The sequence below is a fragment of the Neopsephotus bourkii genome, unplaced genomic scaffold (genome assembly GCF_033783945.1).
Source record: "Neopsephotus bourkii isolate Nb327-2 ecotype Australia unplaced genomic scaffold, CSIRO-AGI_Nbou_v1 NB_379, whole genome shotgun sequence".
NCBI lineage: Eukaryota > Metazoa > Chordata > Aves > Psittaciformes > Psittacidae > Neopsephotus > Neopsephotus bourkii.
In genome coordinates this window covers 402086-426815 of record NW_026900884.1, presented here as the reverse complement: position 1 = coordinate 426815, position 24730 = coordinate 402086, and the positions used below count along the sequence as shown (strand labels likewise).

The window sequence follows — 24730 nt, the reverse complement described above, 5'->3', positions numbered from 1 at the left end:
AAATATTTACATAAGACACACAGATATTACATCAATAACACATGCTGGTATGCATACAGCAGTATTCATATCACACGAGAAAACCCCAAGTTTCTTTCACATATACTTTCCCATGTATATTTTCACTTTTAGAAATGAGTGGCGCAGGATTTTCATTAAATCTATTGTAGTTGTAGATACTCAACCTTGTGAACATTAAGCCAAGAGCCTTCTATAGTCAAATGCATAAAGAAAGTGCCTATTCTAAACATCACATCTACCTGCAAACACGAGGAAGTCAAGCAAAGCAAGTTAGAATACAATAAAATAAATAAATAAAAAAAAAGTCAAACGATGTTATGGAACTAGAGTTACCCAGAGTGATCCTGTTGTTTGCCATTTGAAAGGCAAACAGAGCAATCCATGAGCGATAGCTATTAGTCATGAATAATAGCGTCATCCATTATTGCATCTATAATGTGCATCGTAAACATTGTAACATACAAACTGTAACACTGGTGTTCCTTACACCTAACTAAAATCTCAAGCACAACCACACCAAAGTCCAACTATTTTCTGAGGTACAAGGTTTTCTACACTGACATATTAATTTTACCTACAGCTGACTGTGGATCATCTAAAACCTCCTAATGGAATCTCTCCAATAAAAAATTAAATGGTAAGTTTTCTGTCTTGCAGAGAATTACTGTTGAAACAGAAGCATCTTGAAACAATTCTCAATAAATCTGGCTGCCTATTCTAAGTATAAAGAGCAGTGCTTTAAGAGATCTTTCTATTCTGCACCTTTCTATTTGATTTGAAAATGTCATATTAGGTTTATCTAGGATTATGTGGCAAGGTTTTGGCAGCAGGGTGGCTGCAAGGGTGGCCGCAAGGGTGGTCTATGTGAGAGGACATGGGGCTGCCTCTACATGAGACACAGTCAGTTACAAAACACTTTGGCTACCTGTGGCCAAAGCTGAGCCCCTCAGCTTTGAGGGGCTGAGCTCAGCCTTTTTTTTCATTGGTGCTCATAGCACCTCTGTGATAATAAGGGTAAAAAACACTGCACAGCAGCTGAAAGAGAGGAAGGATTGGGGGGAAGGCAGGCCAGAGGGGATAAACCTCCCTGCAGACACCTAGCTCAGTGGAGAAGGGGAGGAGGTGTTCCAGGCACTGGAGCAGGGATTCCCATGAAGAAGACCACACTGAAGCAGACTGTCTCTCTGCAGCACATGGAGGACCACAGTGGAGCATACCACCACCTGCAGCCCATGGAGAGCCCATGCCTGTACAGGCTGCTGGCAGGAACCATGGCATGTGGGGAACCCACGCTGCGGCAGTCTGTTCCTAAAGGAGTGTACCCTGTGGAAAAGGCCCACATTGAAGCAGCTAGTTCTTGAAGAACTGCAGCTCATGAGAAGGACCTATGCTGGAGAAGTCTTGTAAAAGACTGCATCCCATGAGGGAGACCCCATGCTGGATAAGGGTAACTGTGTAAGAAGTGAGTCACAGAGATGAAATTTTATGAGCTGACTGCAACACCCATTCCTCACCTCCTTGTGCTTTCCCCTTGGCAGAAAGGAGGTAAAAGAATGGGAAACAACGGGCTAAAGCCTGGGAAGAAGGAATTTTCAGTTTTGTTTAACCAGCAATAAATTTATATCCTCAAGTCAAGTCTGTTTTGCCTGTGACAGTAATTGGCAAGTGGACTCCCTGTACTGATCTCAACTCATTAGCTTTTTCATCTTATTTTCTCCACACATCCTGATTAGGAGGGGGAGCAATAGAGCAGCTTGGTGGGTGTCTAGCAGCCAGCCAAGGTAAACCCACCAAAACCACAAAAAATATTCCGATACAGTATACACCAACATCCCTTTTTTACTGACAGTGTCTTCTCAAGTATCCTTAAAATGCTTTTTTAGTCTGATTTATGCTGCATGTTTTAAAAGTATTTATATGAATTACGGCATATGTTTGGGATAAAAGGCACTATGTAAAATAAAGATGTCCTCAGAAGTCAAACTAAAATCCTGTTTGAATTTCTACGAACCCTCTAAGCCTTTTTCAAGAGTTGTTTTTTAACATTAACTAAACATCAAAGTAGTGTTACTACTCTCCTGCCTCCTCCATTTATCACAGTGGGGAAATAAATGCTAACAAAATCCCCAAATCCAAAGGCAGATTCTTTTCACTCATGCTAATGCCAGGGATACTGTCATTGTGACTTAACACAGACACCATTCATCAGATGATAATAGATCAGAGCTGCCCTCAATCCCCAGAGTATGGCATCAATTACAGATATGGAACCTTGCCCACTCTCACAGCTGGAATTTAAAGCTATTTAAAGAGAAGAGCAACAATTTAAAAACCAAAGTGGACATATAGGTACTAGATTAATTCAATCCAAAGTGTCAAACAATCCTGCCATGCAAGTGATGGCTATTGCAGATCATTATCTTAAAGCAGGACAAACTGACTTGAAAGAAATGAATACTACCTTCTATTTTTATACTCTGAAAAACATAACTAATTTCCATTTGGCTCTCATTCTGTCTTCTAATTTTAAATTGATTAAACACTGAATTATAACCAGCTGAATACACTGAAATGAGGAAAATATTCTCTCCACATCTGTAGAAGAGACAGCTGCTGACAGAAGCTGTTTTCTCATTTCAGTAAATTGAGGCTGCAGGTGCTAAGCTGGCAACTTGCACCCTGCCAGTGATGCAATTTTCTTAGAAATATATTAATCTTAAATTAGATAGACTAAAATGGAATTTTAATAGTATGTTAAATAAATACTGAAAATGTCAGTATGTTTTGCCATTATTCAGGTTTATTTGTAAATAGATTTATTTGTTCATCTGACATTCAAAAATGTTAATTAAGATCTGTCACTTGAGTTCCATTGAGGAGAAACTTGAAACTTCGTGTATTAAGCTAATAAGAGCAATAACACAACATTACAAGACAAGAAAAAGCAATCATTGCTGGCTGTTTGCCTGGTTATATCAACTAAAAAGATTCAGCAATGCATGACTTCTTATGGAACAATCAAAAACGTTGAGGAAGAAAATCTCATTGATACAAAGCAGAATTGACTGGTACAAAGAAATATAGGGTGAATGAATTTAGAACAGCAGTTATTTTCAGTGATCAACACAGCTGCTGAGAGATGAAAATTTTCAAAGTAAAGCAAACAAATCTTACTTGTATTTGTAACATTATAAAAGAACTAGATCAATCTAGTTTATATACAGATTTCATACCAGATCATTGTTGCATTAGAAGACTTGTTATAGCAATTTAATGTCTGGCAGATGCAGAGCAAACAAACATCACCCTAGCTTTCATGCTGTATTTACCAGCACTACTTTTTCCACACTTTTGTTTTTCAATGAAATTAACATTCTTTGAACTCAAGCCTGAAGTATTACCAGTATATGTACATATATATACACACATATTGAGAAAGATAGCATGTGTATAAACCCCACCAACCACGCATCATTCCTCAATTTCAGAATAGCAGAAGCAGCATTTTTAGCCGAGAAGTCTGTTTCAGTAATTAATTTCTCCATAGAATACATATATCTCCTCAATAAATTTGAGTGCACCTTGGGCTGTTAGTAAAATAATTTATTTCTATATAGGCAGGTTACCTGACCTTAGTTTTGTTTCAAACTCACAACAGTCTCTTAATTAATGCCATGTCTTTCTAGCCTCAAATTCATTGAGTGCTATAGAGTCTTAAGAGAACCAGAGAATAATGAGGATGAGAGGGATCTGCTCAAAGGTAAGATCAATACAGACCTGACAAATGCTTGTGCAGCCTTTTATCAAAAGTCCCAAGTTACTGAAATTCTATATCTTAGCCCAAAAATTTAATGAAAAAATTCAGGTATAACCACAACATCATCTAATCAGGGTTCATGACTCTAGCCTTTCCTAATGATTACACAGCTCCACTTTCTGTCTTTTCATCAATTACCATTACTTCCTCATACCACAACCACCTTCTTTCTTGCTCTTCAGAAATTAACAGTCTTTGCCTGTGAATTTTATTTTGTGTCATCACTGGCCTTCATCTTCAGTGAAAAACAGCAATTCTCAGCAACTATCTCGCTTAAAAGCCCTAGACATCCCTCATCCCTGCCATCCTTCAGAATGCGACAGAAAGATTTTCTTCACGAATTTCTGACACAATTTTAAGGGAAATTGTCATCTGCCTGCAGTTAGACAAACTGCAGATGTACTCCTGAATCTGTAACTTTCCTTTAAACTTCAGATGATTATTTCATCCTACAGGTCTATTTCTTTTTCTTATCCAGATTCTATGACATAAACTTTACAGAGGATGAACTACCACGTTTATCACTTCCTGTACACCGTACAGCACACATACTTTAATAAAATCTATATTTATAGATTTTTCTGGCACTACAATACAAATATTGGCAGAACACCGAGCACCTTCTTAAATTGGTAACTAAGTAACACAGGGCTTTTATTCTCTTACCATTTTTGATGTTGGGTATAACAAGTTGCGTAGGAGAATTTCTGTTTCCGATGCCTTCTTTCTTTTGGTTGATAGTTGTGATGAAATTGCTGAAAGTCGAAAACTGATTTTTGGCTCCTCTCTCCAACCCCTGTAATTAAGATGACAGCATGCTATAAAAGGCTAATACATGACTACAAGAGTAATCTTACTCATGAGGTATTACATAGAATACTTAAAAACTTTTTATCTCGCAATTAGCGTGCTAATGCCTAAATAAGACATAAATAATGATTCTGCAAGTTTGTTTCAAATTGAATCAGGAGAAATACCATAAAATTCCCTTTTACTACATTCAAAAACTTAAGTATTAATTTGCAGGATACGAAGATATCCTTGGATTACTGTGAGGAAAATGCAATACAATTAAAATGCTTTCAACAGCATCCTAACTGTATCTTAATTTCTAAATATTTTTATATTCCTCACTACATCCAGCTCAGTTTATACCGATGAAAGTGTTGCATACTCCTTTTCCCAAATAACTCTAATATACTGAAGTAGTTAAGACAAATTTCCCAAGACTTGAAATGTGGGGCTACAAATTCTGTGTGAGCTAACTTGATAATAAAATTTAAATACTAGCTACCTGTGTGAACACCCCTAATTGTTCAAAATTAGCAGCACCAGCTGCCACTGAAAAAAGGCCAGTCAACAAACATTCACGAACACTGCTAAAAACACCTGCTTAAGTACCTCTACGTCCTGCCACCAAGGAGTCTGCACAAGCCTTTGATAAGAAGTGTTTTATATGTTTTAATATATAGAAGTGGAATCACACAAACAGTCTTCCAGAGGATAATCAGTCTGTTTGACACTGAGTGCTATTAGATACAGTTATTCACTCTAGAGAATCTGCTAAGCATTGGAGGGTTAAGGGGCTTGCCCAAGATGACAGAAGTCGCATGATGGAGATTTCAATTTCCACCTCAGCTCCAGGTCATCAGTTGGCATCAGGCAAAGGCAGATCAACTCAAGAAAACATACAGACTCTACCTGAGCATCATGATTTTCAGCCTTACAATAACCTAAAGATTCATTTCCTTGATATCTACTATCTGTGCTCCCAGCTAGGAAAAAAAAAAATATAAAAAATTCATGCAAATCAGAACTGTAATTTCCCCAAATGAGAATAAAAAAATCGAGAATAATTAACAGAATATTCTATCATTTTTTTAAACCCATACATTTCCTTTTTCCCTTAAGTGTAGTACATTTAGACTAAGACATGCCATCAGAGCTCTGAGGAAAGCACTTCACTTCCACCACAACATCCCGAAATACCACCAGGAGGGTAATAACACAGCCCATAAACCTGCTACACCACAGCATACGCAAGCTGGTACACTGCCAGGAATTTTAAATTACTGTGGCACAAACAACCATTTTTCCATGTCTTATAACTCTGCAAATTATAAATTTGAGCAACCAGCAAGACTTCTGCCTTTAAATATCCCAAGTTTCAATTTTTAGCTCCAGATTCCTTATATGCAACAAACATTCACAAATAAAACATAATTATTGCTATAATTTTCACATTAACTTTTTTATTATTATTATGATTATTATTCTATAACCTTTGAAATGTCATGAAGATGCTTCTGAGAAAAAAAATCACATGGCACATGACTGGAGAAAAACAGACCCTGAATAAACATGCCAAGACATGATTGACTAAAGGAGGACTTTTAAATCCAAATCTGAGGTTAGTCTGCTGTGTCACAAAATGTATCCCCTAGGTAAAACCCCCCTGGAGTTCAGACTAGTCTAATTATGATTAACAGGGAAGAGTTATCATAGATAATTGAGAAAAAGAGCTTTTATGAAACAGACTTACTGTAGGAGCCCTTTTTGACTGACTCGACTTTAGAGGTTTTACTCCAGCCACCAAAATAGTATAGAACAGAAAGAACAAAAACTGCACATGCTATTTACTTCCATCATCCTGCTCCAAGTGCAGTTCCAAATATTAAACAAACACATGGACAAAGGCTGTACTGGAAAGCCCTGGAGAAATACTGGGAAGCTACATGCTCATTAGTGAGGATCTCTGACATCTCTTGGGAGACTTATCTAGGACAGGTGTACAGCACTATGCCATACTTCAAAATTTTGTAGGAGGTCAGTGAACCTCTAGAGTCCAAGACTCTACATACTGCCATCAGGAAACTGAGCCCCCACATGAAGAACGAGTATGCTTAGAGGGAGTAAGTAGATCAAAGTAATCATTAATGCTCTGTTAAGAGCATATTAATAACTCGCAACTCTGATGGCTTCTTAGTGGAAGTTTTCCAAAACATTAAACAGTCCATAACACTGACGAGGGACTAGCATTACACTTCATAAACCTATGCTTTCTATTATTGAAGTTAAACTTGATAGTGAAAGTAAGTCACTGTTTGCAAAGTGACTTAAAAGTAAGAAACTGTGTGCAAAAAGAACATAGAGTGCTTTCTGGGAAAAGGCAAAAGATCACCTAGAAGAGTTTCTTGAAAATCCTACTCTTTAGCCCTAACGTAACTCACTCAAGACCCATTTACAGGTAGCAAGCAAAGGCCAGTCAGGAGTAAAAGGCTTCCTGCGCAAGCAGAATTGAGAGCCACTCAAGATTACCTAAAGGCAGCTGTCAACGCAACAGCCTATGCAAAAAACAGGATGTTCCCTTTCATTTTTATCTTGAAAGGTGTGACATAGGATCAGTTTTGCTTTACAGAAGCCGCTACTTGTTCCTGCTTACTAGGGGGCAAGTTACTTAGCTTCCTACAAGTTTCTTTTCAGAATCTGAATATTGACCTCGAATCCATTACCCCTTAAGGCACTGTCTCTAATCACCATCTGGCCCATAAGAAAAGCCTGAATTCCTTGCAGGAAGATCATGTTAATTTATCCATGGACTAATTGAATCTCCACAACTTTCCTTATAAATAAAAGCCCTCGAGCCCCCCCACCCCCCATCCTCAATGGCCCTTGGCCCGGAAAAGCCACAGTATGAATGATAATATCAATAGTCACATAATCCCTTTATTCCAACTTGCAGATAAATGAGACATCTTTCATGCACATGAACTTCGAAGAAAAGGGTTACCACAATAATCTAGTGACTTACTAAAATTCTGACTTTTTCCACAGCTATTGTGGAAAAATGCAAACTGCTTAAAGGATGTGTCATACCTTCATGTTGCTTTTGAGGAAGGTCTAGTCATGCTATGTCAGTGCACAAATCTATGGTCTTTAGTGCGCTGTCAAATACGCAAAGCCCAGGGAGATGTTCAAAGACCATGATATCTGAGGTTCACTTCATATATAAACAGGGTATAGTATCTGTATCACCACAGTCATCATGTGATGACTATACATTTAGAAATAATAGGCAGAGAGAATATGAAAATTAAGGTCACCTGGCACATCACTGTATTTGAACTAGACATGTATTTTTAAAGCAAAGGAATTCTAATGGGGGAGGGAAAAAACCATGAATAAGCAAAGATACTTTTTTAAAAAGCCAGGAATTTCATCATGTTACAAACTCTTCCCTAATTTAACAAGAAGGAAGCTGAGAACATATTTCCCTCTTTAAAAGCGTTTGAGAGGACTAAGTAACACTCATTTTTTGATGTTCAATCAGAACTTTTAACACAAGAACTTGTGTTGAAATCATGCTATATATGATGAATCACAAAACATACTTCACAAAGCTCTGAAACTGGATGTGTAAGTTGGTCACAATTAGGGTTTAGCAGACTGGTAGTCCAACACCTTCTTTGCAGCAACTCCTAAAGGTCTGGCAAAAGCATACCTACATTCCCTTTTTGGTATATTTGGATCAAAGCCTGCATTTACTACAAACACAGAAATCCAGGGCTATGGAAATGTCTATTACATCTGCCGACAAAACTCTCTCTCACTGTAACATACTATTAAAACCCATACAAAGCCCTTCACATATTAAAGATCCCACACGCATTAGGCAAGCAACTGTGCCTAGCCAGACCTGTGCTCCTCTCTAAAAGGTCAATTTCAACAGCTTATGTCTGTGGACAGCAGCTCAGAGGTACATGAAGGATGGTCAGCTACAAACAAGGTTTCCCCATTCTTTAAGGCAGTGGGAATTTCACACAGCTGCCCTCTTGCACTCATTTTTATTAGCTGATAAGCCTAGCGCATTTTAGACCAGCACTTACGTCTAAATTCCAAGGGACTGCCATTTGCCGTTCAAAATCTGAATTGGAGATTTTCAAAGGTAAAAATAACTCCTGGGCACTTGTCCATTACTGACTTCTCCCACCGAATCTGTATGTGAATCGCAATAACAAACACATTCTTCCACATCCAGACAGATTTGCAAAGCTGAAAGTCTTTCAGAAAATTGGAACATTGTAGGCAAAACACAAAATTGGCAGAGCTGCTCAAAGGAGTTTGCAGTTTGCCTGTGATTACTTCATTTAACATTACAATGATTCCATGACAGTCAAACATCAGGCGCTCAATCTTTAAAATTCAAATTATGTAAAATGATAATTTCTAGGAAGTCGGACAATTACCAGAACTGCTGAATTAAAATCTCCTAACTGCATTACTTACTACAGGATTGGTAAAATTTTTGTGTTGTTCAACTGAAGTAACTTACAGGAAGCTTTAACACTGAGCTATGTAAGATATTCAACTCATGCCAGGAAAATTTTATGTTTCGTAATATTGTAGGGTCAGCAGAAAGAAAAATCATAACTCCAGTAAAATTAAAAATCTCAGACGAGGTTTCCGAAATGAGATTATTCTGGCAAACATCCTTCTCAGAGTTTTTTTACCCGTGTTAACTCATTCAGCAGTTATCAGCGTTTTCTCATCTCTGTTTCAACAGCAAAACCCAGAAAAGACCTCTTAAGAAAAAGTTAAAAATACACAAGTATTTCCCAGTTACCTGTCTTGCCATTAAGTGTGTTAAGAACTGAAGCCCTCCGCCACCGAGAACCCTTAACGAACATTCAGAGCTGCAAACCCTCAGTCATGACTAACCCGAAAGAGCAGACCGTTGTAAAATGTTAAAGAACTATAAGTAGATGGAGAATTTATAGCTTCATTATGTCACTAGTTACAGACGCACTTGTTATTTTTGAGAAACTTGAATGAGAGCCTCTCGACGAAAAGAACATGAAAGAAAAGGAACACGATGATCCCCCACCACCGCGAATAAAGCGGCAAACACAGTAGATGCCAGCGAGGACGTCAGAGCCGGTCCCGCTCCCCAGGGCCAGGCCCGGGGACACCCCGAGGGCTGACGGGTCGCCCGGCCCCGCCGGCGGCCGCAGACCTACCTCGGCAGCCGCGCTGGACGCTGACGGGATGGGCAGCAGTTTCTCTGGCTCTTTCTCTTTCTCCCCTTCTTCCTCCTGTTCCTCCGCACACCCGCCGCCCTCCTCGGCTGACGGGGGCTCCGCGCTGCCCTGGTTCAGCTCCGCGCCCGGCGGTAGCTCCGCGCCCGGGTCGGGGGCTAGGTCGGCAGCAGCCGTGGCCGCCGGCGGGCTCTGCAGCGACATGGCCCCGCTGCCCTCTGTTCACGGCAGCCACTCAACTCCCGCCGGACACCCGAGCCCTCTTCCTCTTCTCCTCCCTCTGGCCGCCGGCTCCGAGGAGCCCCCGCAGGCACTCCCTGCACCACCGCCGCTCGGCTCGGCGCGGGGCCGCCGCGGCAATGCAGCAGCCGCGCTGCTCCCGGGCGCTCAGACACCCCCGCGCGGCGGGGCGGAGCGCAGCCCTGCCGCCCCCGCCGCGGCCCGGAGAGGAGAGGGAGCGCGGGATGCACGGAGCGGAGGCGGCCGGCGCCGCCGGACAGCGCTGCCCTAGCGCCCCCTCAACCACCGCGCCACCTACAGACCGCGGGCGGGAAAAGGGGCCGCCGCCGCCATATTGTTTATAGGCGGCTCATAGAAACGCGCTTGGCGACCTGGGGCGCCGCGCGGGGGCAGCGGAGGACACGGCTACGGAAACTCCGTAGCGCAGGAAGAGCCGCGGTGCCCGCCGGGCGTAAATCGGCGGGAGCTGACCGCCGAGCTCTGCGCAGCCGCTGCAACCGCGGCGCCACGGGGTTGGCCCGGGTTGGGGCACCGCTAGGGGCGCCCTGCGGCACCTACCTCCTGCACCCCGGTAACGGTGCTTCTGCCAGCAGGGATCGGCCGCCTCCCAGTGAAGTCGTGCGAGTGGGCTCCTGCGGAGCGAGGCGGGGGGGCAAGCCGGTCATGGCAACACGCAAATACAAGAGTAGAATAGAACACTGCGGTGAAAGCACCTCGGTGTGGGGACCGGCGGGACACTCCCGCTCCTCCTTCACACTGGGCCAGGGTTGCGTGTTGCATCGCTGGCAGGGACTGTGCCATTAGTGACACCTCACCCCATCACCTCGTGGTACTTTCATCATGGCTTCAAGTCATGCTCCGACAGGGAAAATACAGACGTGAAGTGAAAAACCCTAGTCCTGGCTGTTCCACTGGCAAAGCCAGAGTGGTGCCAGGGCCTGTGCAATGGTGGCAGGTCCTGGCCCTTCATTTGGTCAGGTCTTGGGAACCCACTGTCAGAGCCCAGGCTTGCCAAAGCTTTGCCGTAATAATATATATTAAAAAATCGTCTTCACAAGGTGGGATGTATTGAACTGCTTGCAATACAACAACCAGACTAGATGTAATGCAGCATTTGTCTGTGGGTACTGACCTACCACTTGGCTGGGTATGTACAGGTATGGGAGTCCTTCTGTGTGTCAGGGTTGCAATGCTTGTGTATGCTAAGCTACAGAATATTTAAACCCTTTAAACCATTCTCTGCCAGATGAAACAAGTTTCTCTCAGGCCACTGTAATTTTGTGTCTGGAGAAGAATTCCCCTCCCAGCTTCAAGATCAAAGGAGTGTGAATAGCATTACAGACCACTTGAAACAAGCTCCAAAATTGTTTTTCAGATATAGATGAAGCCACATGATGGCTTTTCTCAGTATTGGCATTACACAAGTAAGCTCCTGCAGATTGGAGCTGTGGTAAAGATCTTTGTAAACTGCATAAAAGCAAGGGCATAATAGGTACTGCAGAGTTAATCTAACACATAGAAAAATGCTTTCCTTTTTTGAGGGAACTGGCAGACCTGGAGTTTATTAGGTTTCATTAAGAAATCACTTTGTCTTCTTACAAATTAAATACGAGAGCTGGTTTTCCAAGAAGTTCAGTCCTCACTGTGCTTACTTCTCAGTTGCTCTCAGTGCTTTGCATGAATAAGTGACCTGCTGTACTTAAACAAAGCCCTCCAAACACTCACTCATCTTTTTCCTTTCCATGCCAAGAAATAACATAATGATAGTAATTGCAATGACTTGAGTACAAGCAGCTATACATCCAGTGGCAGTCCCCAACTGGAAGTAATTGGCACAGCTGTTCGGTGGAGCTGTGCCAGTTTGAAACATGGAAGGATCTGCTCCCTTGAGCCTCAGAGAGAGATGAAGCAAAGAGACAGATGAAGCAAAGATGAAGCAAGTGTACAGATGAATTCATAATGCTTCTTTTTTTTTTCTTTTTAATTCCAATAAGCAATAAAGGCCTGATTTTTGATAGCATCAAAATGCCTTTCTAGCAAGATTATTTCACAAAAAGCTAACGCATCATCAAAGACATCAGTTTTTACTGTCCATAATGTCTTGTGCTATTTGAAGTAGAAGTAGTATGTTGAATTAAACTAATTCAGGTATTTTGACCCATGACAATTACGAAAATAAGCAAAAAAGTGCTGTTAAATTTTTTCCTCCTATTTTTATAAGAGAGCAGAAAGACCACATACTGAAAGAAATGAATGCATTTTCCTACTTCTAACAAAGGTAGCATGCCTCTGGTGCCTAGGGTTTGTAGCTAAAAATATTTCAATTTAATTTATAGATCCACAAGGCAGTCAAAGATGTAACCACAGCTGGGAAAGGCATGTCTAAACTGGCTTTCAATCTGCTAGCGCAGCTGGATGCTAGCTGGGTGCAGCAGTGCTACATGTAATGAGGCAATGCACATAAACCCTGCAATCATTTGTTGCCAAAGTGATAAACCAGGGTAGCGGCCAATGGAGAAGTCAGAAAAATAGGATAAAGATAGTCTGTCTTCTAACAGAAAAGGTTTGTGGGATATACAACATATTGAAATATTAAACGGATATGCAACTGCCATTTTACAAGACTTCATCAGTATTTTTGGCCAGACGGCCTGGGAGCTTTGACAAAGGGTCACTCACACTCAATGTCTTTTTGAAAGTGCAGGCTTTTTGTTTGCATCACCTTTCATAATAGTTCCAGTTCTTTCTTTGAGGCTAATAATGCTTTTGCTTACCTCGGTCGTTGCTTTTCCACCTCCAACTGTTACTGTATTCCCTACTTTATCCTTACAAGGACTCTTTCCTTTATTTTTTGTTTTTAATCTCTTCTGAGCTGCTTAAAAATCTTAAATCATGTGGTGCCAGCTAGTTCACAGTATTTTTTGGTGAGTGGGGGAAAGGTGAAGTTCAACCTAAACCTGTTTCTCATGCTCCCTGGGCCTACACATCCACATGGGTTCCTGGATGAGATTGCAGCCTGTGCTGGACCCCTCACTGTCATGCCATGCTACTGTCTCAGATAAGCATAAGTACACCCCTGAATGACTAGAGAAGGAAGTGCAGGCTGTACGTGACCCTAAACGTATTTTCTTGTACTTATGGGAGCACAGTTCTGCTTTAGCAGGGTGTTGATCCTTTCAACCAGAACAAAACCTTCCTGAGAGCTTATTTTAAAACCATTCACAAATATGTTTCTTCTATTCCAAAGAGTTTGAGTTGTCAGGAAGGGGAAGCAGTCAGTGGCACATCTCTGTGCAATGACGTGGCCAGGCGCAGACCGCCACAGATGGAAACAAACCAAATGCTAACATTTTTTCACAAATGATTAGTAAATGCTTACAAGTAATAGACACACTCACAGAGACTGGCATTTGGGAGTGATGCACCAATGAAAAAAAATAAAAAGGGCTAAATTCCCTGGCTAGTATTTTCATGACAAATAATTGAGTGTACCTCACACGTTCCTCTGCAGTCAGAAGTCAAAATGCAGCCATAGTCAAAATCAGACCTGGTTTAATTCAGTGGTTTTGGCCCATTACGGGTTTTTCCCTGGCCCTCAGATGCTTTACTAGTGATTGCAGTCAAAGAGTGTCAAAAATCCCTGGTGCAAAGTGGCATTTCAGGAACTGAAGTGACTTGTGTCCTTGAGAAAAGGTAGTCTGAGTTTCCTGTTCAGTTGATGATACACTTTCATCTTGCAGCAACACTGTGTCTCTCTTTTATCAAGTAGTACCGTTTCTTTCTCTTTGTACTGTTTAAACATCTTGTGCACTTCCCTGTACAAAATATTTGGGCTATTTAACAGATGTGTGCTTTGTGAGATGGACCCTCAGTGGGCCCAAGGGGAAGCACAGGATGGCTGAAATGTTGAAAGAACCAGCAATGGCTGAAGACAACCCATTTTCTCTCTATGGGAGTAGGAGAGATTAGATGGTTGGGAGTTTTCCAATACAACAGGTTTTCAGCAAAACATTTCAGTTTCACAGAAAGACCTGATTCATTGAACTGGAAATGTTTTACAAAGAAGCATCTTTTACAATGACCTTTTAGCAGAACTCAGGCAAGATGCCACTGAAATCCACCTGTTTACTCATCCAACTCAGTTGGAGAGCTTGTCACATTTGTGAATCAGAGACCGCATAACTTCTGGACTCCCTGGTCAGCTAATGCCCAAGCTGCTCTACCCTTCTGTGTGCCACCTGCACACATCACCCATTAGGGAAGATGGAAATTCATGTCTGCCCACAAGTCATGAGTGTTCTGAGTATGCATAGCCTCAGAGCTTGTAAGGGGTGACCCCAGCCTTGTTCAACCTCCCCTGCTGGGAGCTACCCAGTTCCCTTGAAGCTGGACTAAGGTATAAATTTGGGAAGTTTTGTCCTAAAGAATCCAAATGATTGTGAATCCACTTACCACTGCTGACAAGCTAGCCCAATTATGTTTATTATTCTTGCTAGGAATAGGAAATTATGCAAAAGTTGAGCTTGTCTCACTGTCTTTCAGTCCTTGGATCAGATGCCTTCTTATGTTCCTGAAAATGTCCCTCTTTTTCAGGAGCACATGTGCAAGGTGCACTCAAACTCTCCTGAGCTAGGTCCACATTATTTCCCCTATGACTAACATTAGATTAATTAATCTATAGCTCTCTCTGTATAATCTATATATACTTACCCTTTGGCTGTCCTCCAGTACTTGGAAAGCCCCATTTTTTAAAGAGTTTATAAACATTTAGAAAAGTGGTTCAAAGGACTCCTCAGCTAATTCACCAGAGGCACTTACATGCAAGTTACCTAGCTGTTATTTTGTCTTGGCAGATACTCAATTACATCTTTCTGTTTGGCAAATGGTAAACTGTTGATTGAATGTACATCATTAGCTGGGAAGCATCCTGCTTGGGCATTCCTAGTACAGAGAAGGAAAAGGTAATCAGAGGTAATCAGCAGTTATATCTTATCTGCATCATAATACTTGCACTTTGGGTTCCTTGTCATTGCTGACTGCTGCAATACAGCATCTGTGCCAAGTAACTTAAGCGGCTTATGGACATTGATGCCTAGGCAAGAGCTTAATTTTTATGTTAGTAATTGGCTCTTTTTTGTTTGCTTGAATAAGCTTGCCATGGAACGGGAACTTTGGGTTGAAAGAAATCATTATACTCTAATTTAGAAACACTGGCTATTTTAGTGATGCCCAGAGTGAGGTTATCTGTGATAATGCAGTGTATGCAAAGACTGGAAGGCAGTCACAGCAAGAGGAAAATTCACCAAGTGAAGAGAATTAGCATAGTGACCACACAACATTTACTGAGATCTCCATTTCTTCTCTCCAGAAAGTTGGTGTTTATTTTTCTATCTTTAAACTTCAGTTAATTTCTCTTAAACTCTTATAAGATACATCAGTAGCATGATCTGCCCCGAGATATAGCAAAGGACAAAAGTTAAGGGTAGGAAATAACCCTCTATCTTTGTCATGTCTGATCGGGAAATTATTTTTAAGTGAGGTAGAGGCAGATATTACATACAGAGTTTTGTCCAATTTCTATTCAAACTGGAAATAAGAAACAAGTATGCCATGCTAAAGAAGGTTCAAATGAGGAGGCAGTATGTAACTGTCATGGTGTAAGCCCAGCTGGTTAAGTACCACAGAGCCACAAGGTCACTCTCTCTCACCTCCCACTCCACCCCAGATGGCATGAGGAGAAGACTTGGGAAAAGATAAAACCTACAGGTTGAGATAAGAACTGTTCAATAGTTGAAATAAAGTAATTAGTAACAATAATAGGAAATACAGAGGGAGAGGAATAAACCCCAAGAAAACCAAGTCATGCACAATACAGCTGCTCATCACCTGCTTGCCAATGCCCATCCCATCCCTGAGCAGCAATTAGTTGCTTCCAGGTGACTCCCCCCAGTTTGTATATTGGGCATGATGTGCTGTAGTATGGAATACTCCTTTAGCTAGTTTGGGTCAGGTGTCCTCTCTCTGCTTCCTGCTGGCTTCTTGTGCCTCTTCTCACTGGGAGAGCATGAGAGACTGGAAAGTCCTTAAGTCAGCAGTACTTAGCAAGAACTAAAACATAGGTGTGTCATCAGCATTGTTCTCAGCCGAACACAGGAGGGTACCAGCTACTAAGAAAGAAAAATTAAATCTATCCAGGTGAAACCAGGACAATAATGTTTAATTCAGAAAGTTGCTTCTGTACCTGTGTCATCATGTGACCCATAAAATTGTAAACCGCTGACAGAATTAACGTTTCTGTTTAGCATGGGTTTGTAATTCTTAAAAAAAAATGCCCAGTTGCTTTAAAAAGAGAACATTCTTGGACTGAAGTGACAGCGAGGGATAATGTGTAATTCCAAGATGCTTCGCTTGCGTAGGCAGCGGGAGGGTACTGGCGGCGGCGGTAGCCGGGGCTGCAGCTCCCTCCAGCGCCAGTCCGGCACCGCGCACGGAAGCGCTCCTGATGCCTAGCGTTCGAAACTGCTCATTAGCTCACAGACGTGTTTGACGTCGCAGAAATTCGTAGATTTTGAGCTTTAGAGATAATAAATACGGGATCAGATCGTTTATACAATAATTTGTATGTGTATCCAGGGAACTGATAGAGAAAATGGCAGTCAAAATTAATCTCTTATGTTAGTTTGGGCAGGAGTAAGAGCTGGATGTTTGAAGACTGTTGAGAATTTTACATCTTTTACGAAGTATGTGGTATTCCCTTTGTAATGCCTAAAGCAGACAGGCATCCCTGTGTTGTGCAGTGTAGATTCCAGTGGAACACCCTGAGCAACTGGCACATCGCTGCAGACAGGTTGCTCCAGTGCGAGTCACACTGATGTACTCCCCAAGGGACTTCTGAAAAAAATCCACCAATGTAAGTAGGATCTGGATATGTCTTACAGGTACTGGCTGGCTTCTTTTGCATAAATACTCATACTCACTCATAACTTGTTCCTTCCTAAACTATTCTAGTAAAACCTCCTTGTCCAACATCGACAATAAAAACCTCCACTCGGTATGTGTGGAACAAAAAGAGTGATGCAAACACAACTAATGTCATGGTGACTTAATTGTCTTAATAAATGAACAAATAATGCTGTTTTGTCATCTTCATAGGAAATGTCCACAAAGTGTTTAATAATAACATTTTCTGCCCTTGCCCCACACAGAATCATTGTATAAAGAAAAGATACCCACCACAGTGTTTGACTCTAGTGGTGGAGACTTTATAAAAAGCATAGCATTGGTCTAGATAATAGCATTGGTATGTCTGTATTCTTCCTGAATAATTCCCTTTTAAGACACGTTTTCCTTTTGTACTTTTCTTGCACAAAGGATCCTCACCTCTACGTAATCTGTAATAGGGTCATGCTCACTGGAGTCCCTGAGACACATAGTAAGGCAGCAGAGAATACTATAGTTACAAAATACTTCTCATATAGAAGCAAGAGATATTAAAACAGCTGTACCAGGTCCCTGTATAAATTACCGCAAGTTTTTAAAGTGAAAACTCTGTCTACTGGTGATAAATCTGGAAGCATTTTTCTTGAGACTGCCTTCTGCTCTGGCTTTGTTGGCCAGTGCTGGTAGCATGAGCAGGACATCACTTTCCTTTTCAATCTGATTGACAAAATAGGCTCATCCTGGTCTTCTACACTGCACTGATCCACCTGACCTCTCTGGAAAAAGAAGAGGGGCAGAGAAAAACTTTGCAGAACTTCCTGTGAACCCTCTGTCCAGCAGAAGAAGCATTAAGATGCGCGTAGATCCTTCCCATGCTGCAAAACCTGAATAGGGTTGATCAGGCATGCCCACTCTGGCAGGGTGCATAGGGGAAGCCAGGTGAGGATTGCCCTACTCCCTCCAAAGGGCTGAGCTGGTGCTTACAGCACAGTCTTCCACATTTTCAGCTGATATTGTGGAATTTGCTGTTATTGAGTATAGAGGTGTCCGATTTGCTGAAGAAAAGCTTTTCAGGAGTACAGCCTCCTTCCTAAGACACTGGTGCCAAGCTATAATGTCATTTGTATTCAGCCAAGTAGTTCTATTTATAATAACCTTTCAAGTGACCCAATCGTACACTTGGTAAAGCACTTCTAAAGAAGGAGATTACTTTCTATCTTTTCAGGGTATGAAGTAGTGTACTATATAAATACTGCAGCTTAACTACTGTCTACTTTGAATGTCAGTTAGGATCAGGTAGTGTTTATACACTCCTAAATTTTAGCAGTTTTTATTCAGGACTTTTCAAATTTGCATCAAGCTGAAACTTGGCATGTAAGCTGTCAGCACAGATGCTAGTTTTATTCCAAAAATAGACTAAATTAAAGCTTTTTAAGGTGTCAAATGGATTATTTATGCAGTGGTTGCAGATGCTTTAGTTTTCTGGCTCTTTCAACTATACAAAAGCTTACTGTGTCACCTCCCTCCCTCTTCCATTCTCCAACATAACAGTTCTGAACAGTGAGGAATAAGAAGACAAGTGATGACACTGGAGTAGTAATCCAGAGATGGTATGCCCTAGAAACAGGCATAAGTAACAGTCATTTTTGGTGAAACAAAACTATCCTCTTTGAGTCACCATAAAGAAAAAAAAATCAGAAGACATCTGAAGTGTTATGACACCAAATGATGAGATATTGTTTGACAGCCCAGTGAAAGGGAAGACAAAATCCTCCGTACTGTGGTGGTTCCCTGTCGATCCCATTTAGACAAGCAAGAATCTTTTTGCAGGGATTACTGCAGAGGACAGCTCTAAATCCACCATGATATTTATTGAGTATGTGTATTAAAGTCTAAGGCACCACAATTCAGAAAACTTATCTTCAGTACACTGGTTGAATGGCAAAAAAATTGCCCCCATAGAATAAACCAAACCACAGGTGATTCCATTTGCTCCATTTTGCACAGGCAAAGAAGTGCCTGCTGCCGTATCCTGATAATAACCCTGAGCTCTGGTAGACTAGAAAACAAAACCCGGAGATTGTAAAACACAGGGCCTTTCTTGCAGAATGTCCTGCCAACACCTTCAGCAGAGGGCAGACTGATGTAAACACAATCTGCCCTTGTATACTTATTATATGCATATATACTCATACACACATAGAATCATAGAATCGGGTTGGAAAGGACCCTATTCCAAAGGAGGGGATCGTCTAGTTCCAACCCCCCTACCATGGGCAGGAACACCTCACACTAAACCATGTTACCCAAGGCTCTGTCCAAACTGGCCTTGAACACCACCACAGATGGAGCATTCACAGCTTACCTCAGCAGCCCATTCCAGTGCCTAACCACCCTTACAGTAAAGAACTTCCTCCTTATATCCAATCTAAACTTCCCCTGTTTGAGTTTTAACCCATTACCCCTTGTTCTGTCACTAGAGTCCCTAATGAAGAGTCCCTCCCCAGCACCCTGATAGGCCCCCTTCAGATACTGGAAGGCTGCTATGAGGTCTCCACGCAGCCTTCTCTTCTCCAGGCTGAACAGCCCCAACTTTCTCAGCCTGTCTTCATACGGGAGGTGCTCCAGCCCCCTGATCATACTTATTTGCAAGCATATTTAAGTATAGTGTCTCATATTATAATATGTAGGGTTTTGTTAATTTTCTAAGTTTTAAGAATACTTACAGGATGCAAAGATTGTGATCAGGTTTCACCTGAACTTACTCATTTAACATGATCTTTAAATTCATAGTTGTACTTCTTCCAGTGAACAATTTACTCTTGGTAGAAGGACTTGTGCCAGTATGAGTTAATGTGCATGACTACTTTATTCTATCCCCCTTGGGGAGGCATGCTCCATCTGTTTGTAAAACAAAGAGAATGGTTACAGACAAATATTTTTAAGTTTAGATACTTTCATTCCACTGAAACCAACCTGACCTATGTATGAATAAAAACCAGTCACAAGATTATAAACTTGAAGGATTTGCTTATACATAATACATATTCAATACTCAATCCTTTTCCTCTGAGGAATGGTAGATGTTCAACACTTTTTCTGGAGGTTTTAATCAGTAATTTCTCCTCTAAAATTTACTCCATATAATGTTCAGCTGCATAATAGCTATAAATAAAAGGAAAATAATAGATAATGATACCATATCAAGATCTATTTAGTAGTCAAGATTTAACAACACCTACCTACAGTACTCATGACGTGCAAATGTTTCAGTCCTTCCTGTCAGAATGAAACAATGTGAAGAACCCAGGCTAATTTCTTTGGGTTTCAGACAGCTGTAGATGAGAAATAATTTATGATCAGGTTTTGAAATCATGCCAGCAGGAGTTTGCTCTTCAAACAGATGCTCCAGTATACTATTAGGAAGGTCATATATCTCACGTCATCATTTGACGGGAACCTGGTCAGAAGTCTCTTCCCCTCCTACTAAGTTGTCCTTGTGAAATAGCAAACATGTTTTCTGGTCATTGTGTGCTCTGTGAATTATTTCTCTAAAAGCTTATTTATGGAAAACTCAGGGATCTGTTTTCTTAACTCTACAAACCTTGAGGTTGAACCAAATCATATTTGTTAAATAAAACAAGCCTCAATGTTGCACAAATGTGAATCTTTTTTAATAATTTCAAAATTTTACATTAATTTTACAAATAAATAAAAACCCAAACCCACAAAGGATTGTTTTTTATCAAACCGTTTGCTTTTGAGAAGATACACGAAAATATAGAGATTGCATCTTTTTCTAATGTACATAAAAATGAGACAGCCCAGCAAATTCAGGCAAAAGAATCAATGTTTGTTTCAGTTTTTGCCTAGACCATCTCTAGGAGCTCTGTGAATGTGGGGATCTTCACATCTTATATCATCTGCTGCTGCTGTGCTGGCACAGAATCACAGAATGGTTTGATGGTTTGGGTTGGAAGGGACTTTAGAGATCATCTAGTTCCAACCCCCCTACTGTGGGTAGCGACATCTTCCAATAGACCAGGTTGCTCAAAGCCCTGTACAGCCTGACTTTGGATGCTTCTGGGAATGGGGCATCCACGACTTTCTGTGGGAAACCTGTTCTTATGTCTCACCATCCTCATAGTGAAGCACTTCTTCCTATACCTAATCTAAATCTACTCTCTTCTCCTTTAAAGCCATTACCCCTTATACTATCACTATTTGCTCTTATCATCCTGAGACATCATTTACAGATAATTGTTGCATTCATACATAATTGCCATTCATGTTTCAGTGTTTGCCTGGGTTTTTTTTTTTTTCTTTTTTTTTCTTTTTTCTTTTTTTTTTTTTAATTAGAAAGCACCTCCATACTCCATAATGAGAATTACTTAAAGAAAAAAAAGAACCCAAACCAAACCCCAAAACCAGCCTTGCATTGCCTTTTACTTTTGCTGTAGAGCTATCAAGGGCACAAAGTGTATTTTAGTAAGGATCCAGTTCTCACCCTTTTCTGCACAACTTTGAAACTGACAATACCTGCCCATAGATTTGTTTCAGGCTCACATTACTCTATTAGTTACTGCAGTTTCTTTCTTTCTAGCCTCAAATTCAACCCCAGGTTGTACTGTAATGTTTCCCCTCAGGACACATTATGGTTGATGCCAGAGCATTCAAGTTCCCAAGAGCTTCTTCTGTACTTGTCTCCAAGTGAGACAAATAAAAGCTGGATTTTATTTTTTTCTGTAGGTTACTCTTTGCTAGTCAGGAGTTCTTTGCTAGTCAGCAGTGGTGTGGTTTCCTGAATGCTTTCAGGTAGAATAAACCATTTCTGATGCTCAAAGAAGCTTTCCACCCCTCCTCCAGCAACCTGCTGTCATCCTACCACTCCCCTTCTGTGGTGTTTTGTGTGGTCATGTGGAGAGGTGGTTATGTTTAAATCAGGGAAAAAACAAGAAAGGCTGGCAAATAATCCATAAAAAGACAGTGAGGGCCAGCAGCAGGGCCTGGCTCAGCCGTGGCTCAGTGCAGCACCTGAAGGTCAGGCACCAGCTCCAAGGCTGGAACTCATCACACTGATGTAGGTGCTGTACAGGAAAGGGCAACTAAATCAGTTACTGGGGGAGTCTCAGGCAGGTCACCCCTGAGATTCAGAGCCCAGATTCAGTTCTGGTGCCCAGCTGCCTACAGCACAGAAAAGGAATGTACACAGAGATTCTATTGCAAGAACTGCCCAAAAAAGGTGCATCAAATATCTTTTGCTTGTGGTGTGATTTGACACACAACATACCACAGTAATCTTCCAGGGGAAAGAATGCTTTCCTAGTATATATCTGATATAATTAAGGATGTATGACTTAAGTACCAGCTCCTGGCAGTGGTCTGAAGTGATACCACAGGACTGAGATACCACACTGTGGTTTTGCTTCCCATCTAAGGAATTGCAATATGTGCTAAAAATACTGTTGGGCACTTGGAAATGCAGAGTGTTATCACATGCAGAGGGGGAGATGGAATGTCAGTCCCAGTAGAAGTCACCACAGAAGAAGGAAAATATAGCACTGAGCAATTTAAGGTAAGCCTTTTTGTGTTGCCAGCAAGATGGGACTGGGTCGACATTCTTTATCGCTCTCTCGACTCTGTCCCTTGCAGGATAAGAGATGACCTGTTTAGAAGTGAGTCATGGGTAAATAAAACTTACATAGGTAAGCATTTGCACCGTATTAGGCATCAGTTTTCTGCCACACATCATACCTATGATGAAGAAATTGAAGATGTTGTTTCCCTCCCTGTGTTTTGCCACGGGAAGACACATTTATATTTTATCTGGTTGAAGTCACCCATCTCAAAGGAGGAGTGGGAGGGGATGCTTGACACGCAAGGACCATGGTGACTCATCCTCCTCTCCAAATCCACTCTGTGCCCTGCCTCTGCTATCCCAACTCTGGGTGGCACACAATGACTGTGGTTTAAGAGAGCAGCCAGAAAAGATGAGTTGTTCCGACAACCCTCTTAGAAAAAAATACCCATGGCGCTGTTTGAAATGGTGGTTACAGACAGTGGCATCTGCTGAATTATTTAAATTCATGCATTCAGGTTCTACAGTCATACAATCAGAAAAGAGGGAGACAAGAAATTTATACACAGTTACTTGTCAAGGACAATAAGGTAATAAACAAAATGCTCCAGATAAATAACAAACTAACCAAAGTGATTAGATTTCAGCCTTAGAGAGCTGTAAAGCCAACTCCTGCCCATTTTACCCTTATGAGTAGTTTCATTATACAACAATCTGCTTCTTAGTAAATTGCCAGTTATAAAAAACAATCAAACATGTTCCTTTGCTTCTCTATTTTTTTGCATTTTAGTAATTCTAGTCATAACCGTTAAAACCTGTGCTTTTATACTCCTGTGTTGCAAAATACTCTACACGTTACTGTTAAGCTACTCAATATCCATTATTTGCCTGAGTGTCAGTATAGCACCCACAGAAGAGGCAAAGTAAATAGATGCAGAACAGGTGCACAAGCTGGATGATGCAACTGTCTGCTCAGTCTGCCCGTAGGAGCAATGTGGCTCCTTGGGGCCATGAGCGTGGATCCACAAAGTGGGACTGAACAAGTTCCGTGCCAAAACATTGACAACATCTGATATGCGCAAGAGGGATGCTGAGTGCACAGAACTGCGTGTCTTGCTGAATATAATACCATGCAAACACCAGCAGGGTTAGATTTGCACACAGTAATCGTTTATTCGCTGTAAAAATAGATGTGCTTTGTCACTGCATCTAAAAGGTGCGCTCCTAAAATTAACAGTACAAAACCTGTATGAAGGTAAAGGTTTGTAACTTCAACAATTAATCTGGAAAAGTTACCCTCTGTTTTCTTATACTGTAAATATCAATTTTAGTAAAGTGCTGAATGACAGCTAGGAAGGGGTTTTTTAGTATTTTTTACTTTATCACGTGTTTATGCTTGTAATGACTCAATGCTACCAGGAGTGGCTGTGCATGCATTGCCTTAAGAGTGGTGAGTTTTCTTGAAAAGAGTAGTTTGTGTATTTTGCACTATTCATGAAGTATGTAAGACTATTCAGGAAGACAGCTAGCTAAAAAATCATGATATTTCATATGCATGTGAACAATACTTATTCTGTGAAAACAAACTTCATGTGAAATAGGCAACATCTCTTTCCTGCACAATGGTACATTAGGAAGTGGCTGTCAGTTTTTTATTCTGCCCATGAGAAATGACACTCCAGAAGATTCCCTTTGTGCCCATTCTTCTCAGGAGCATTACTGAGAGGGAAACTGGCTCAGTGGCACAACAGCTCTGAAGTGAGGGGTTCTACAGCCCATGTGAAGGAAAAGTGAGGTAAAATGGTATTAATTTGGATTTTTGTTGACACTCCCAAGAGTTAACACTTGAGAAGCTAGCAGTGTTGTGTACAGGCATTATTCATCTCTGCCTCTGGAGCCCCTAAATCCATTGTGCTGAATGTTGTACAGAACTGGGATAAAGTCAGACCCAAAGGAAGCTGGCAAGCTGTGTGTGATAACAACAGATGACAAATGAGTGCTAATGGAAGGAAATAAGGAAATAACTCTGCTATAGGCTGCTCAGTGATCTGAAGAATTTGTATGCAGGGAAGGTGATGGGGGTAAAAAAGCTTCTTGTTT

The 24730-nt window shown here is 41.2% G+C and overlaps 1 protein-coding gene and 1 long non-coding RNA gene across 3 annotated transcripts in view; both read right to left on the bottom strand.

The window, feature by feature from the left end:
- HECTD2 (HECT domain E3 ubiquitin protein ligase 2) overlaps window positions 1–10577 on the bottom strand; it is a 40770-nt gene extending 30193 nt beyond the window's left edge. The window contains exons 1-2 of one of the 2 annotated variants that reach the window (XM_061348947.1): window positions 9856–10577; window positions 4505–4634 (exon numbers count right to left, since the gene is read on the bottom strand). In XM_061348947.1, coding sequence (XP_061204931.1) covers window positions 4505–4634; window positions 9856–10077 — 352 coding nt within the window. In that variant the 5' untranslated portion in view covers window positions 10078–10577. Of the gene's footprint in view, window positions 1–4504; window positions 4635–9855 lie in introns of those variants that run through there. The other variant, XM_061348948.1, reaches the window with a different exon arrangement.
- Window positions 10578–13859: 3282 nt separating this feature from the next.
- The window catches only part of LOC133209952 (uncharacterized), a 33180-nt gene continuing 22309 nt past the window's right edge, over window positions 13860–24730 (bottom strand). The window contains exons 2-3 of the long non-coding RNA XR_009724814.1: window positions 14932–15054; window positions 13860–13928 (exon numbers count right to left, since the gene is read on the bottom strand). This is a non-coding gene — a long non-coding RNA (uncharacterized LOC133209952). The remainder of the gene's footprint in view (window positions 13929–14931; window positions 15055–24730) is intronic.